Here is a 16,118-nt window from a genome sequence, read left to right as displayed (position 1 = left end):
ATTGACTTTGCAAAATTTTCTAGAGTAATTTACTGGGGAAAGGCCGTTTTGAAATTGGCCGATGGTTACCAACAACACTGCCATCGGGATTGGGCTTCTTCAGTAGTGGAGTAACCTCAGCGTGTTTAAAATAAGATGAGACACAACCTTGCCTTAATGAGCGGTTAATGATTGACAGCGATGAAGGACCAATGCTGGTAAGACAACAAGGCAAGACAGAGGGAGGTAAAATCTGTAGAAAGTCTAATGAGGGTTTCATTTTGCCAATAAATGAAACCAAGTCATCAACTGTAATTGTTCCAAAATAAATAAAACACTAAGGACACTGAAGGCCATCAGCCTGAGGAAAGGAACTCAGGGGGATTTTATTTTTCAAATCCATTACTCGTTCACAAAATAATTAAGAAAGGTGTTGCAGTCATTTTTTCCCCACTAGTGCCACAAATGGAAAAGAGCAACAATTTGATATCATGCATACTTTTAATTTAGGTAATCTTGGATGTAGTAATGTTAGCCAATGAAGGCGAGCCGTGAAACTGAAATGAGAGTCTAAATGCTGTTAAAGTAAATCCTGAACCAAGGGAATTCAGGATTTCAGACCACTTTCAGGCCCCTCAAAATGAAGCACCTCTTTGTTTAGAGTCATGTTGCAGCATGACTTGAACAGCAATGATAAGGTAAGAGTAATTGGGTCCACTCAGTAGACGGTTTGGACCCATCCGACCTCACATCTGGGATATTAAACATGTTAGATTGTCGTCGTCCCCCGTCACTCTGTCTCCACTCCTTTAACCGTCTTTTTTGTAATGGTTTTTTTCCCCCATTAAAATCAGTCCACAGACAATCGTTATGATTCTTCCGATGTTTATTTACTCTGAATTCACATTTGATCTTGAGAGGATTCGCAAGATTTCCCGTCTGACATCTGAATGATCATGAGTGTGTGGTGTGTGGTGCTTACAGTCTGACAGGACACCACACACTGTATGAGCAAACCTGTTATAACTAAGATTTTTTATTATTACGTGTGGTGTCTCTCAGGCTTTGAAAAGCTGCAGACAATTTGAAAATTCTGCCATGTGAACCAGCCTGAACTTTCTTCCCAATAACATCTGTGGACCCATGTCAACTTGCGTCCTTAATAGTGAGGCATTGGAGGTGTCACAAAAGGTCAAGGCCACCTAAAGATTTCTGCTACTTTCAACTAATATTTGACATTCAGGATCCTCATTAGTATCCTATTCTTTTTCATCTTACTTCGATCATCATTTAACACAGTCATATGATTATTGTTCATACAAACCCAGAAATGGTTAAAGGCAAAAAAAAAGTCAACTCTAAATGTAATTGGGGGGATAATTAGTGGAAAAAAAAGTTAAAGCCTGGAAAGTGAAAAAAAAAACACACTGAAGAGTAGGGAAATTAAAGATTAATGTGCTGCTTTTTGCAGAAATATAATTTTTTTTCTCTTTTATGGAAGCCTAGAGCCTGTGAAGTTTTCCCCCCTCCTACTAAACTTCAACCCTTTTTCATTTTAAAGTGATGCGTGTTTATGTTCACTGGGAGCACCTAACACATTAGCATTATTCATAACGCGAAGCTTCCTCAGTCTGCCCTTTGGTGGAGAAGAAAAACGACTTTACACTTCATTTACACTTCACACTCGATGTGAGCTGGAAGAGAGCTGTGCCCGCAATGAAAAATACCTTCATCTAAACAGAGGCCTGGTTAGTTAAGTGAGAAATTTGCTGTTGTGTAATTTACTCCTAATTTAACATGATTCAGACAACATTTAACATTATTGCAGGAAGAGTGCAAATCTTTAATTTGACCGTGCAAATTTGCGACTTTGAATGTAACAATGTTATGTCGGTAATGACCGATAGAAATATAAAATAGGTCATCTCATTCTGTGTGAATTGATGCTCTACCAACAGAAGCTGCGATAAGTAAATCAGGTCTGCATGTTTAAATGTTAGGAGAAAACTGCATGAAACGACAGAGAGCCCTGCAAATTTCTGGGGATGGTCCTTTGTTTATCTGTAGGTCTTAGTTAAAAATATAAACTCATTAGACAAATCGCCCTTAAAATAAGGTCGGGCAGAAAAGAAGTACTTTGATAATTTAATAGTGCGTTTGAAAAGGTCAGAGCATGAAATACAGTATTAATGTTTTTGAATCAAGGTTTAAACTTGGTGTGCATGATTGTCAGATTATTAGCACTTGCTGGAGCTGAGACTATGCAAGTTGGAGGTGATTTACTTAAAGTTAGGCTCGGCAATTTTTTCGGAAGTTCCCCCAAGTTCCTTTTTGAATAACTGTGCACGAGCAAGACTGTCTTCCCTTGCTCTTCTGCTCTTCAGGGGGATCATGTGAAAAAAATCTCCACTCTGATCTTATTTAGTTCTACTGAGGCCTTCCTCTTCATATCATAAACATGAAAGTGGTTTGCTTCTTGCAACTCTTAGTGATGTTCAAAGTCTACGGGGAGAGCAGCGGAGCTACAGTGAATGGCTAAACACTAAGCTAACTGCTAACCTAGCCGATAAGCTCACTAGATACATAATTACTAGAAGTGCGGATGCAAAGCCAGCAAGCGGAAACTAGGAAGGAACGAGCGTGCACCCTGGCGTCAGAATAATTGGCATGTGGAAAACGAATAAATAAGGCGATTCACCTGGAAATTGAGGGACAGAGGGGGGTGAGTATATATATATATATATATATATATATATATGGGTGAGAGGTGAGAGCAGGAACAAAACAGACAAATTCCTGACCTTCGGGCCGAATGCCAGAGACTGGTTGGAGTTTTTACAGGCCTGCAGCTTCCACAGAGAACCTCTTTTTTTGTGAATACGTAAAAAGGAAGGACGATTTTACCCAGCATAACAGAAAGTGCTACTGAACTATAACTTTTCTTTATTTTGATGTTTTGCCGTTAGTACACAGCATGCTGGACAAATCCTATTGATTACAGAGGCTATTATTGGCAGGTAACTCCAAAGTTGTCAAACAATTACTACTTGAATTACTTTGAAGTAGGGCTAGGTTCCCTGCCTACTCAGCTAAGTATTCTCCAGGATAGGGTATGCTACTTTAGGATGGTACCTTTGTCTGATCTTTACTTCGCTTTTTGCCATGTTAAAAGATCAACAGACCATCTATATATTACAGTTCAATGTTCTGTAAGTGTGGAGGTTTGGAGGTCAAACAATTATAGCTGAATTGATCTAGCTGCCATCAGTCAAAGCAGCTAATACCAAGGGAAGTAAATCTTCATCAGTGTAGACGGAGCATCTGCTCAGAGTAGCACAAGATTAAGTAAGTTATAGAGCAGTTGCATAAAATGCCTAGTAGTACATTTCTCAGTGGCAAATATGTGCAATATGTTTTCAAATCTTACTTTTCATCTTGTTGACACTTAATTTTACAACATGATCAAATAGCCTTTCACAGTCTGGTTAAGTTGGAGTTCAGATGACATATGCTACAGAGATAGGTGAAAAGAAAGACATAGTGCATCATTATTTATTCAAAGCTGTGCACCTTAATTTACCATAGTAATGCATGGTAGACATAAAAAGAGTGTGACTCATTAAAGCTGTGCCACACATTTCGAAATAGAACCAAACAGGGCTTAAACCATTCTCCACCCTCAGGATATTTCCCATAGCAGCATAAGGCTTATGGTTACACCTCACACAAAATGTAATCACCCCCCTGCTATGCAGATGGTTTAGTGTTATTCTATCTGTAACTGGACTCGAAGCCAGGCTCTGAGTGGGCTTAATGACTTCTAAACCCAAGCTGATTAAGCGAGAAATTAACACCACCTCTCTGGTGTAACCTGATCTCCCTTCAGACCACCTGGTCCCAGGATGTGTGCGCAGTAGCTTCAAAACACTCTTGACAATGTTCTGAAAATGGTCCAATGCATTTAGGCAAGTTTGTAACGTACCACATGGAGAATTGTTTGGCTTTAAAAATAGGCTATAGAGAACATAACAGAGCTTTAAAATGCCAGCAGTCTGCTGCAAATCACTGGGAGTCGCAATATAAAGCCATTATTCTTGTTTGTCGCCTCAAACAAAGCATAATAGAGATATTCTTGGAAAAGAGAACAAACACAAAAGAAAAACAGAACTTCTCGCTGTTTTATGTGATCTGACGCTTGGTCTCAGAAGAGAATCCCAATTTGCTGTCAAAGATCTAATCTCAAGATCCAACCGGAAGAAATATTATGCAAATGTAAAGGGCTGCTGGAGGTTCTTTACATCTGCAAAGTTATGTTTTAGTGTTTTCCTCCGCTCCTCTAAATGCTCCATGTCTAGGGATTTCTTTGTGCATATTTCATGTGTATGTGTGCATTTCCGCTGGAGCAAATGCCTGCACTGCATCCATAACTGCTCCAGATGGTTCATCTTAGCATCTGTCTAACCTGACAAAACATACCCTGCAGCATGTGGCCATAAGGTGTATTATTTGGTTATTCTGGCAGAGGCTGACTTCAAGCTGTATAATAGTAATCGTCTCAAAGCAAAGTGTAACACTAGACAAAAATTACTGTCTTTCTGGGCCACGCATGAATGACCGGCCACTTCTGTGCCTTCAATTGGGAGCTTTTCCTCTGCAGGGTCCTTCTAACAATGAATCCATGGCCCCTCAGAAGCAGAGGTTGTGTCAAACTGTATTGATGAGTGCAAGAGAAGAGCAGAAAAAAAACAGACAGGGGCAGTGAGATGGAACAGATGCGAAACAGGTTTTGGTCACTAATAAGAGATGGGGGGGGGGACGAAACACCGTTTTGGAGTGCACCGACTGCAGGTTACTCAAGTGCGAGCCACCAGAATTGTCAAAGACTCCATGGTAGGTGTCAAAACGTCTTCAGAAAGAAGCGAGCGAAAGTCTGGTTGCCTCCGATTTAAGCCTGTTTGCTGTTGCGATTACCCGGATAACTAGGAATTTGCACAGGCACCCTTTTGGAATGATTTAGAAGAGAATGTGATGATTTAACGGAATCATCGCTGGCGGACAGCTCATCTTTCAAAGCTTTCATTTCATTACTCCGATCAGTACACTCCATGCAAACCTCTTAAAACCCTTTTTCCCCCTTATTCATTGGCCATGCCAAGAAATATTGATACCTCCTTAAACCTTTTCATCACAAACTTCCATCCATTTTTGTGAGGATTTTAAGCACTACGGCAACACAAAGTAGCGCAGACGTATTTATAGTTACAGCTCTTTTAGTGGAAGGAAAGAGCCATTATATCAAAAAACATTTTAGCAATTAAAATATGTAGAAATCCCAATCGCTGCATAGACTGTGGAAATAATTTTGGGTATAACTCAAACACCACAAACTAAATATTTATTTGTTGGTTCCTCTCTTCAAAATAGCTCAATCTCAGGCACATTGAATGGAGGGCATAGGTGAAGAGCAATTTTTCAGTCTTGCCACATAATTTGAATTAGTTTTACATCCATGCTTTAACCAGGCCAATCTGATAGATGAACATGCCTATATCTAATCACTGGATGTTTGTACTCATAGTCTTGCTCTTCCCCGTCTACATATTTTTGCAGCTTTCAATACATCTTCTTCCATCTTATGCCTTGTAGTTACCTCTTCCTGTCAACACTAATCAGCTTCCCAGTCCCCGCTGAAGAGAAACTGCCACGCATATCGATGCTTCCATCGGCATGTTTGACATTGGCGATGGTGTGTTCTGGGTTCGGAGTAAAAAGGTGTGAATATTTTCAGATTTTTTATTTTTTTTAATAAACCACCATGTGTTCTTTTTCTTCAACTTCCCAAATATGTGCGCTTTTGGTTTAGTCTATCACACGCAATCCCATGAAATTACGCTAAAGTGTGTCGCTGCAACATTACAAAATGCTTAAAGAAAACACCTTTTTAACGTCCTAGTAGGTCACTGACTCGATCTGTGAGGTAATGTGAACAAATTAGGTGGTTTAAAAAGAGCCGACAAGTCCTTGAATTACATTTTTACGCCGTCATAAAAAAAAACGGGGAGGGGGAAAAAGCCGTAAAATTGGTGAACGCTCCGACTCTTTTGTTATTATCCTCCTGTGTGGTAAATAAGGAGGGCAAATATGCATATCAGCTTTTCCATTGTGCAGTTGAGTCCACATGCATCATTTGTTCATCCTTCGCCGTCTCTGAAGGGAGTCAGAGAGGAGGCAACGAGGAGAGTGAGTGTGCCCAGAGAAAGGGCTTTCATCCCAGGCTTATCAGAGCCAGCGCAGAGGGAGATTGTTGGCCAGTGGAGCAAAACAGCAATTGTTGCTGCCTTTGCCTCAACCCCCCCCCCCCACACCACCCCCTACTAACAGATATAGAGGGACAAAGTGTATGTAGTCTCACAGGCAGGCAGATTGGAAGATAAAGAAACATAATATAAACACTGGACAGAAGCATTTGGTCACTGTTAATCACTCCGTCGCTTTGTATCACGGTTTATTAGAAGTTACTCAAAACATAGTTGTTTAATAGTGTTTTCTGTGTTACTGACAATGAATACCCATATTTTTCTGGCGAGCAACCAGAAGACGCGCTACCTACAGCGCCAGCGACGACGACATATGCACCTCTAAATCACGCGGTAATATCAGCACGCTGAGCTGCGATGAGCAGTTATAACCATGATGGAAGACACCAGATGATCAGTGTTAAGCAGCAGAAATCGTTTCCCCTCACGCTCGGGTAATTGTTTTATTCCTTTTGAAGAGAAAATATTTTCACTCGAGTAAATCTAACGCTGGATCGCTTCGGCGGGAAAGATGCGGAAAATGTTTGGTCTTTTCGTCACATGAAGAAAACATTTTTCAGGGGGGGATACACTACTTTCAAGAGGATTTACACTGATAGGTTAAAAAAAAGAAGAAAAAAAAAAAAAGGTCACCCTCAATGACCCATGAAGACAGGCGGGCAACATACTTGTCTGGATGAAAAACGCAAGAAAGATGGAAAGGTCAGCTCATTCAGTGGCTCAAAACCTCATCAGAACGATTGAAAAAGACTGAAACAGGTGAAGAGTGGTCCCTCGACAGATAAATCAAAGAAAACCATCTTGCTCTACCAGGCATTTATGTCATGATTTTATTGCACCTTTTTGACTCTATGTCTTCATGGATAACTTCAATATAACTTATTTTTTACAGCGCTTTAGGACTTTTTGCCATCAAAAACAGCCCTAACCTCTTTGGCCAGACGCTACACATCCCTACAAATGAAGTCGAGCTCCAGGTCCGGTTTTGGGCATATGGATATGCCGGCTGTGCGGGTATGACCCCAGCCTCCCCTGCTCCGCGTGGCACTTGCAGGACACCTTGGGAGTCGGCGGGGGTGAAGGGCTTTTCGTCTAGCCCCCTCTGTTCTGTCTAACAGGCTGGACATGGGGCACGGCATCTGTCTCTAGAGGAAATGCTCACACCAGAGATTGGCCTGGTGCACAAAGAGACCAGATCAGTATACATAAGGTATGCGGGGGTGGGAGCGTGTTCAGAAAAGGACCTGCGATAGTGTGGGACATGGAAACAGCACACACGTACAAGTTCAGTTAAACCGCTTTCCATTTTCCTCACCTTCCCGATAAAGCATTAACCATGCCAATGGACTCTCCGGATAAGGCACGAGTCAATGGTGTCAAGCCGTCCCAAGGTTTCCAAACTCCAACAAATTTACTGCTCATATACTATATTACATGTGCTTATACAAGTCAATACACTATACTATACTAGTTTTGCTAGTTAAGTTCATTAATTGATTCATATAGCCATCCATTATCTACACCCACTTATTCGTGTGGCGTTGGGGTGGGGGTAGTGTCGCCAGTGGTCATTAGGTGAGAGGGAGGGTATGTGCATATCCAAATTCTATGTATCACAATCAAAATAAATACATTTGTAGAAACCAATTAAAATGCAATAATTACTGTTTTATATTATGTGTATTGGATTGCAAACCAACAACCTAGGCATCGTTTTGGAGCCGAGGAAAATGCAGCAATTTTTCTTATGTCCTCTGCTGGTTTATGTTTGTTACGCTTAATTGTTGAATTGAAACAAGGTTTACTCAAATGCCTCAGAAGAAAAGACTCGTATTTGGGGGGAAATTGTAATCTACAAGCAAGACCTCAAAGACACTGCAAAACTGGCATCAGAGTGTAAAAGCCTGATCGGTGCATATCCTTTTTATATTTATATTTATTTATATTATATCTCTTTAAAAGCTTTGCCAGATTTCTTGTTAAATCCAACACTAACGTCATATGTTTCTCATGTATCTTATATTTATTTTTTTATTATATTTTTTATGTTTTATGAACTTATCCTTTAGGAATCTGCAGCAAACTGTTTGGTTTTACTCTTATTTTAGCAAGATTTTGTTTTTTGTTGTTTAATTTATAAAAACACAGCATTTGCTATTGTACACTAGGTATTGGTCAATTACTAATATCAAGGTTTTTTTGAGTTATGGTTTCAAAACAACACAAATTGTAATTTGTATTTACCTTTTAATTAGATACCACAGAAAGTCTCAAAGTAACAATAGTTTCTCTGGCCTTATGGAGGGGATGGAGTTGCACAGCGCTTCCCCTACCCTACCGGTTGCTGTTTATTGGTCAGCCTACTGAATGAAGGGTCTGATCCCTTCTTATAAAACGGAAAAAAAATTGGTAGTTTGAGAATGTTTGCAATCACAGCAAATATTGATGGTACCAGCACTGTGGCTACCAGAGCTCCACTCGTTAATTCCATTAGACTTCTACAATCGGAATTTATTTACAATCATAAAATATTAAATATTAATTTGCTGTCAAGCATTTGATGATTGGGGTTAGGGATTAGGACTTCTGGTCTGAATGTAGCCAATATAATAGAAGATAATTTTAGGCATGAGGCAAATTCGCGACATTAGGCATAATTGAGGGTAAACAGTAATCTTTTCCAGTCTGAGGTATGCAGATTATTTTATAGATGCCGCTATTGCTGAACAGAGCTTTGGAATTATATTTGAACATGTTCCTGGACAATTCATTCTATTGAATCATTTCAATATTTCAAGTACAGTGGAGCACTGGGTGAAAGCAGAGTTCTTGACGTCTGTTGAATATTCATCAACAGAGATCTTGGCTGTGTGAGGACTGGAAGCAGTTTAAAGCCGTCTTGGTGATAACAGAATAAAATGGGTTAAAAATAATGTACGTTTCCTCAAACTACAACTAAACTGAGTGTAAGTCAAAAATAATTATACCAATGAAGATATAGATAATATTATTATAGACATATTTTGCAGCTTTACGTTTTTTTGCTACATTGTTTAGAATAAAAGTAGTTAGATCATGCTAATTTCTTTTTATCTATCTAAATTGAATACCGTGTTACAGTGAAACTGGTATTTTTTACTCATGGTTATAATACCGCGGGGATCCCAACCCTGTTATCCACATACAATTTGCCATCTTTCACGCTTTTGTATAATAGTGCTGATTTTGGTCAAACTGAAAGTACAAAACATGTGGGCCCGTTGAGACATCGACGGCCGGAGGCAGTGGGACAATTTAACACAGCCACGAGCAAAATACATGGAATAGCATTTGCTGTGGCCTAAATGGAGCCCCACGCAGAGAGTTTTGCCAAGCTGCACAAGCGCACACACACGTGCACATGCACACACAAACACAATCACAAATGCAATGTTGAATGTAAATGGTCTGATGAGAGTTATAAATCTCTCAGTGGCTGCTGGGCAGCTGGGGTCAAGCACCCGGTGCTCCTGTCAGAATAGTGCAGCTGTGTGTGCAGAGATAGCTGGTATTGTGAGGAACTGGCCTGCAGGGTGAAAACTCAAATTGGTCTCTGTAAAGTAAAGTCAGTTTTTTTTTTTTTTAACAGTTAGAGGTCTCTTCCCGATATTACATAGCAGTTACAGGCAGGGAAAGAAAACTCTACCTCCAAATAGCTGCCATTTTACGTGCCATTGTTTCAGGCCTCAAAAAGTTATTTTACGTCCTGGAAAAGAAAATCCTCCAAAAAGGACATTATCACAGCGGAAAAGTCCAATGGCATAACTCATCTGTATTGGTGTAAAAGCATTTGGCCAGGAGCGTTTAGCTTCCCAGTGTCTACCAAGGAGGAGGGCTGATAAACTGCAAGGCTAAATGCTGACATTGTCAAGGGGGGAAAAAAACAGCTGTTTCAGCACTTTCTCTGCAAATAAATGTCTTTAATTAATTAAATGAAGCACAGTCCTGAGAGCAAAATTCTTGAGGGGAGAATTGGCACGGTAACACAGCGAGGTGTGAACTACAACATTTGCTGCAGATATGCTTACAGTGAAATATCAAGCTTTTTAGCAAAGGTGCAAAATGCTCTGTGCGTTCTTTTAGATGCTCAAGTGCTTTGTGTATCTTATTTCATTGTGTCATACTCTGTGGCCATTACCAGTACGATTTATTATTGAAGCGTGCATCCCTATTGACTTTTTGGAGTTTTTGAGACAATCAAAGGTGGACTTCCTGGTGTGCTTTGAATCATATTTCTCCAATATTTTCACAAGAGTTTCAGGTGCTACTGAAAATATTTTTATATTACAGTGGTTTTGGGGTAATTTTGCTGGGACAGCCACTCCTAGAGTCGTTCACTTTTCCATGTTTCTACTTTTTCTGTATTGACTTTGGAAGTTAACTTGACTTCCAAGGTCTTAGAAATATCTTTACAAACATTGCCAGACGGATAGATGTCAGTTACATAAATCAGAAGACGATGTGTTGATGTTTCAGATCTTTTAGCCAACTTCATGTTTTCAGACAGTTTCTGTTTCAGGAATGTGTTGATTTTTTAGGGGTTGTGGTAATTGCCAGTGGTTGCAGCTCATGAAATTGAACTTTGACTTTTCAAAAAATATATTTTCGTTCACTGGTTTACACAATTAAAGACACAACAACACATTCTTTCAACAGTTAAAAATCTTTGGCTGGCATGGTGCACTTTTGGGGGTTCCTAAAACTACACCACGGTGACCATGGTGAGGGAAGCCACACATAGCATGGGAGCATCAAGACAAGTGTTAATATGACACACTTTACACCTGTCCCCTCCTGGCTTTAGGGCCATTATCAGCTTCCTGCGGTAGTTCACAGGCATAATGAGCATAGAGCGTCCTACTGAATATCACTGCAGGAGGTAAAATATGGGAAACACGTTTATTGTTGTGTGTATGTGCTAAAACTGAGTTGAGAGACTGCAAAAAAAAAAAAGTAATTCTGAAATAGAACGGGGTGGAAAGAGAGCCAAACTAATGAAGGTTATAGAGAAGGAGAAGTCTACAAAAAAGGAAGGAGAAGAAACGACGAAAGTAAAATGAGACAGAGGGATTGCTGAGGAGTCTCTCTGGATTTGGAGAATCCGCCTGAGCCTCGAGTTTCAGGCCAAAGTCTCACTGACACACTTGCTGCCTGATGGGGCTTTTGTCTTCTTCTTTCTCTCTCTTTTTCATCTTTCCTCAACGCTGGAAACTAGAACTGTAGGTGTCCGTTGACAGTCAAAGAATATTCAGCTGTAAGCGGGTGTGCTGACTTGTGTTTACGCAGAAAAATAATACTCTCTAGGACATTTGCCAAGAGTAATTTGGGATTAAACTGTGTCATTATGGCCATTTTAGTGTTTGGTTTTGCCAATCTCTATGTGAACACAAAGCTTTATGGTTCATCTGCTGAAATTTTACACTATAAAAAACTGCAAAAGGCTCTTTTGTTGCTATGGCTCTTTTTGAGTACCCTATAAAATCTAGTTTACTAGTGGAACCCGATTGAACACAGATACTGCAGAAACAATGCCAGTTGTTTAACATCTAATTTCTCCCTCAGAAGGGTGTTGGTAATATATGTTATATCGAACATGCAAAGATATATTTCCTGAAATTACATTGTATTGGTCTGGCATAGCAACCCGAGTAATATTTGCTCCCAGTTCATTTAAACATTTTCATTACAAACTATAGCTAGGCTCCCCAAATGGCTTGCCCTGTGTACTGATTGCCCAGCTACACTGGGCGAGGCCGAAAGACCCCCCTCCCCATCACCATCTCTCCTATAAAAGGGGGGTAAAAACTCTTAAAATAAAAGAAATAAAGAAATGTACCGCCCTAAAATTTAAATTAAACAAACAGACAAACCAGGAAAACAAGTTAAGATGGTAGCAAAAACAAATGGCAATTCTAAAACATAAAGGAAGAGAGTTATTTCCAATTGTTGTAGTCCTTCTACTGTAAATAAGCTTTTTAAACAGTTACTCTCAATAAATAGCTTCAGCAAAAGAGTGAGCTTTAAGAAAAATGGCTAAGGAAAAAGTTTTGCCATATGTATAAAGATTTTTGGAAACGGTGTTGGAATCTTTTCCAGCCCTAGTCATGCATTGGTTTCCTATAGCAAAGACTACCAATGTTTTGAAAACTGTCCTTCACACTGCTACTGTAATGCAATTTAAAGAGCTTTCCTGAGATGACAGTGAAAGTGCTGGAGCCGCTCATCTCTCTATATGGAGCATAGAGTAATGCAACATTACCCTTTCCCAATGCGTTGCTGTGCACTGCCAGTCAGCCGGCTGAAGGTAGTTTCCTTCCTTTTGCCCCCACTCACGACAAAGTAAAATTCAACCATTGAGAAATATTTGTCATTGTGAAAAACAAGGAAACTCGTGTTACGGGAACTAAAGCAGTGCCACCGTCACTCCTGAATAATGTTTTAAAAATACAGCCGTCAAGCTTAGACCGAATTCTCGGCAAAGACACGAGCAGCCAGACTGCCAAAACAGTTTAATACGAGCTTGTTAGACTTTAGTGTTTCTCTATTACAGTTATAAAACTACGCACCACAAGCATCTTCGTTAAAAACGAGTGCTAAATCTAGCATGTGTGTAGTCTCCATTTGTTTACTTCAGTTTGTGTATTAAAACCATAATGGCAATTAATAATGTTGTAGATAACTGTAATTATCCATTTGTTGCTTTTCTAATTGAAATAAAAGAAATTAAATCATGCAACAGATTTATTTTGTAAACTTTAACTTAAGACAGTGGAACAGCGTTATTTTCGCTCAAGGGTCTCACACGGTGAGAATGGAATACAAGACGATGCCTGGTGTTATTTGCTTTGTGAATTTGTTTGGGAAAGGATGTTCATGTTCTAAGTTAGAGCTGTAAACCAAGCAGAGAATACCATTTCTACAAAATGTTCATATTTATGTGCACAGAGTATCATTATTTAAAAATGGGTTATTGTTTATATCAATGGATAGGTGGTGTACAAAGTTTATTTTTCAAAAATTGGATTTAATTATGGTTCAAAGCCTGTTATTTGTAAGCTCTTGTTCTCTTCACCTTTAAACCGCTTAGTAGTGTTAGATTTCACAGCTGGTTACCTAATGCACCTTCTGCTTTTGTTTGGGCAAGTAAATTCCCTTTTACATCAACAGCAGACAGGAGCTGTAGCCTCCTAGAGTTTCTTTTAATTGACATGGCTTACTTTCTCATACGCTTCCCAGGCATCCAACATCAATGGCACCATCAAATAAATGTATGGGGGCAGTAAGCGTGAAAAGGAAATGATTTCAGGATTTTGAGAGCGCAGGTTTAAGCATGTTAATGTTTTAACATTGATGGATGATTTTGGAAGTCACAGCATTTTTATTACTTTTGAGACCATAAAAAGGAATAAAGATTTTCCCCATTACCATAATTAATATCAACAGCAGTCAACTGGAAGGACTTTCTGATGAACTTGTGTCTGAAGCTATGTAAAGGCATGGGCACTGTATGTAATTTGATGCCTTAAGATCGTGCCCTACTGAGTTTCCCCGCTGTCTGTAACAGTGTAAGATACTGAATGATGAATGAAAGCCGGTCCGATGTTCGCTTGTCCCGCACTCAGAAGACCAAAAGCTTGTGTTTCACAAACAATTTGTCTCAGCGCATCACAATATGACATGTTACAAAACCGTTCATCCATTAGTGTAGGTCTTTGACCTGCTGGGGCCACTGATGGAGCATTTAAATCTAAATCACCAGATGTTTAGTTAATCATTACATATGGATAAATAAATGAGACAGCGTTGTCACAGCAAACGTAACATACCCTTTCCTGACAACAGAAGATGATGAATTCCACACCTTTGATGCCAATGCGCATCTACTATTCAGAACAGGAGTGCATAAAAATAGATATAGCATGTTTTGATGTTCAACAAAATCGGCTTCATGTCCTTACATTTAGACCTGCAGAATGCACATTTTTCAGTACACGAGCATAGATAGTAAGATGGCTTTAACGTCTACAAGAGTTAGACGTTTTTTCAGAAGCCCTATTTTTGATTCTGTACTTTAAAAACAGGGAGAAAACTGAGATCTGCAGATCTTGGGATGTCCCCTGGGGGAACAGCAGTTTGTTTTGAACAGACCTCAAGTCTGACAGGGAGGTTTTGAGAGAAACCTCAAGAAAAGCGGAGTTTGCAATGCACCGCAGGTTCGTAATGCTCATAAATTCTGTAAGATTGGAATCCTGTCTGCGTGTATAACGGTATGTGGTCACTAAAACAAAATATTTATCCATCTATTAATGTTGAAACAGCTAAACTAAAACACACAAAAGGCAACAAAAAAAGTAACTTTCAGTAGAGCAGAAATAAATCCCAATAGGCTTTTCAAACCAGCAACAAAACACGACCGATCTTACGTTGGGTCAATAAACACAATCCTGAAGAACATTTCTTTTTTTAAACCCCACAGAACTCCCTTTGAACTGTATTGCTTCTGTAGAGTCACGGGCAGAGGAGATGTGATGATTTCCCCTGGAGTCTGGCAGGAAGAAGAGCTGAACTTGTTCTCACATCTTCTGCTGCTGAGGAGAAATAACTAGCTCCGTTCACTTTGAAGCAGAAAGAAAAACACACATCTCACACTGCATGGCTGTTCTGAAGTAATCATTTCTCTCCACCACTTTCCTGCATTTTCCTTTCACTTCCCTTGTGCTCACTTTAGAGGAATCCACTTCCCCAGGTACCTAATCATTTCAACCAGGGAGGGTGAACATCACCCTATACGGTGCGGTCACATCCTCCGGTTCTGCGCCAGGTCTGACTCACCTGTGCAATCTCGTAGAGCAGTTTGTAGTGTTCCTCTCGTTTTTGCAAGGTGCACAAATTGCAGCCCATCCTAGTTGTCAGGGAAACGGCGCCGAGTGCCCGCCGGAGAGTGTGCGCTTGTCTGCGGCGTGTGCGAGCTCCCCCCAGGGCGATCCACACTCGGGCTCCTCTTCGCCTCTTCGCCTCCCTCACTCTTCCTTCTCATCCGTGTATCCTTAGAGATCCCTCCCTCTCTTGCTCACACACACACGCACACACACACATTTGTTACCCAATATTTTTTTTTTTGTATTTCTAACAACTATACAAGTTACTAATTAACTCAGTAAAATGCACCTGGCTTCCCTCTCCCTCTTGCTCTTCCCTCCCTCTCCCAGCTCTCACTCGCATGCCTCCATACACTCTTTACTCCACCACCTCCTCTCTCAGTGTGAGCGTACTCTCGTCCGTGCACACACTCTTGGCTCACAGAGACACACCTCCTCCTGTGGCAGGCTGCCTACACATGCCTGCTCCCACTTCAGTTCATGAATAGACAGCATCCTTATTGGCTGTTTAAGGGAAGGACGGCGACTGGCTGAGGGCGGACAGGAGGGGAGTGCTGAAGGGAGTGGACCGTTCTTAACTTCTGAGGATTCGGTGACTATGTGGCCATTGGTTTTGGCTGTGCGCACGAGTAAGCGTCTGTTCCATACCTTCAGATGCCTATGTTTCCAAAAACAGCAGTTAAAATGCAATCTCTGCAGTTCGTCAAGTCAGTGAAAGGTCTATTTGTCAGCGCGCACATTTAACAAATGGATCTGGCATGGAAATCAATCTCATTTGGATGCAGTCAGATAGCCTTTTGCACTCAGCTCCGTGTTTTTCCGAGTAGTGTTTAGTGGCTGCCATAGATTTACAGTCAGCGTGCGATACTTCCCCCGGCATATGCTTCCTCTCTCCGCCCGCAGT

The 16,118-nt window shown here is 40.4% G+C and overlaps 1 protein-coding gene across 1 annotated transcript in view; it reads right to left on the bottom strand.

The window, feature by feature from the left end:
* The window catches only part of pdzrn4 (PDZ domain containing ring finger 4), a 49,888-nt gene extending 34,272 nt beyond the window's left edge, over window positions 1-15,616 (bottom strand). The window contains exon 1 of the mRNA XM_036148965.1: window positions 15,168-15,616. Coding sequence (XP_036004858.1) covers window positions 15,168-15,236 — 69 coding nt within the window. The 5' untranslated portion in view covers window positions 15,237-15,616. The remainder of the gene's footprint in view (window positions 1-15,167) is intronic.
* Window positions 15,617-16,118: the final 502 nt, after the last annotated feature.

This window comes from Fundulus heteroclitus, chromosome 17, assembly GCF_011125445.2.
Source record: "Fundulus heteroclitus isolate FHET01 chromosome 17, MU-UCD_Fhet_4.1, whole genome shotgun sequence".
NCBI classification, from domain to species: domain Eukaryota; kingdom Metazoa; phylum Chordata; class Actinopteri; order Cyprinodontiformes; family Fundulidae; genus Fundulus; species Fundulus heteroclitus.
The sequence above is the reverse complement of the archived record's forward strand: the minus strand, read 5'-3'. Positions and strand labels throughout refer to the sequence as shown.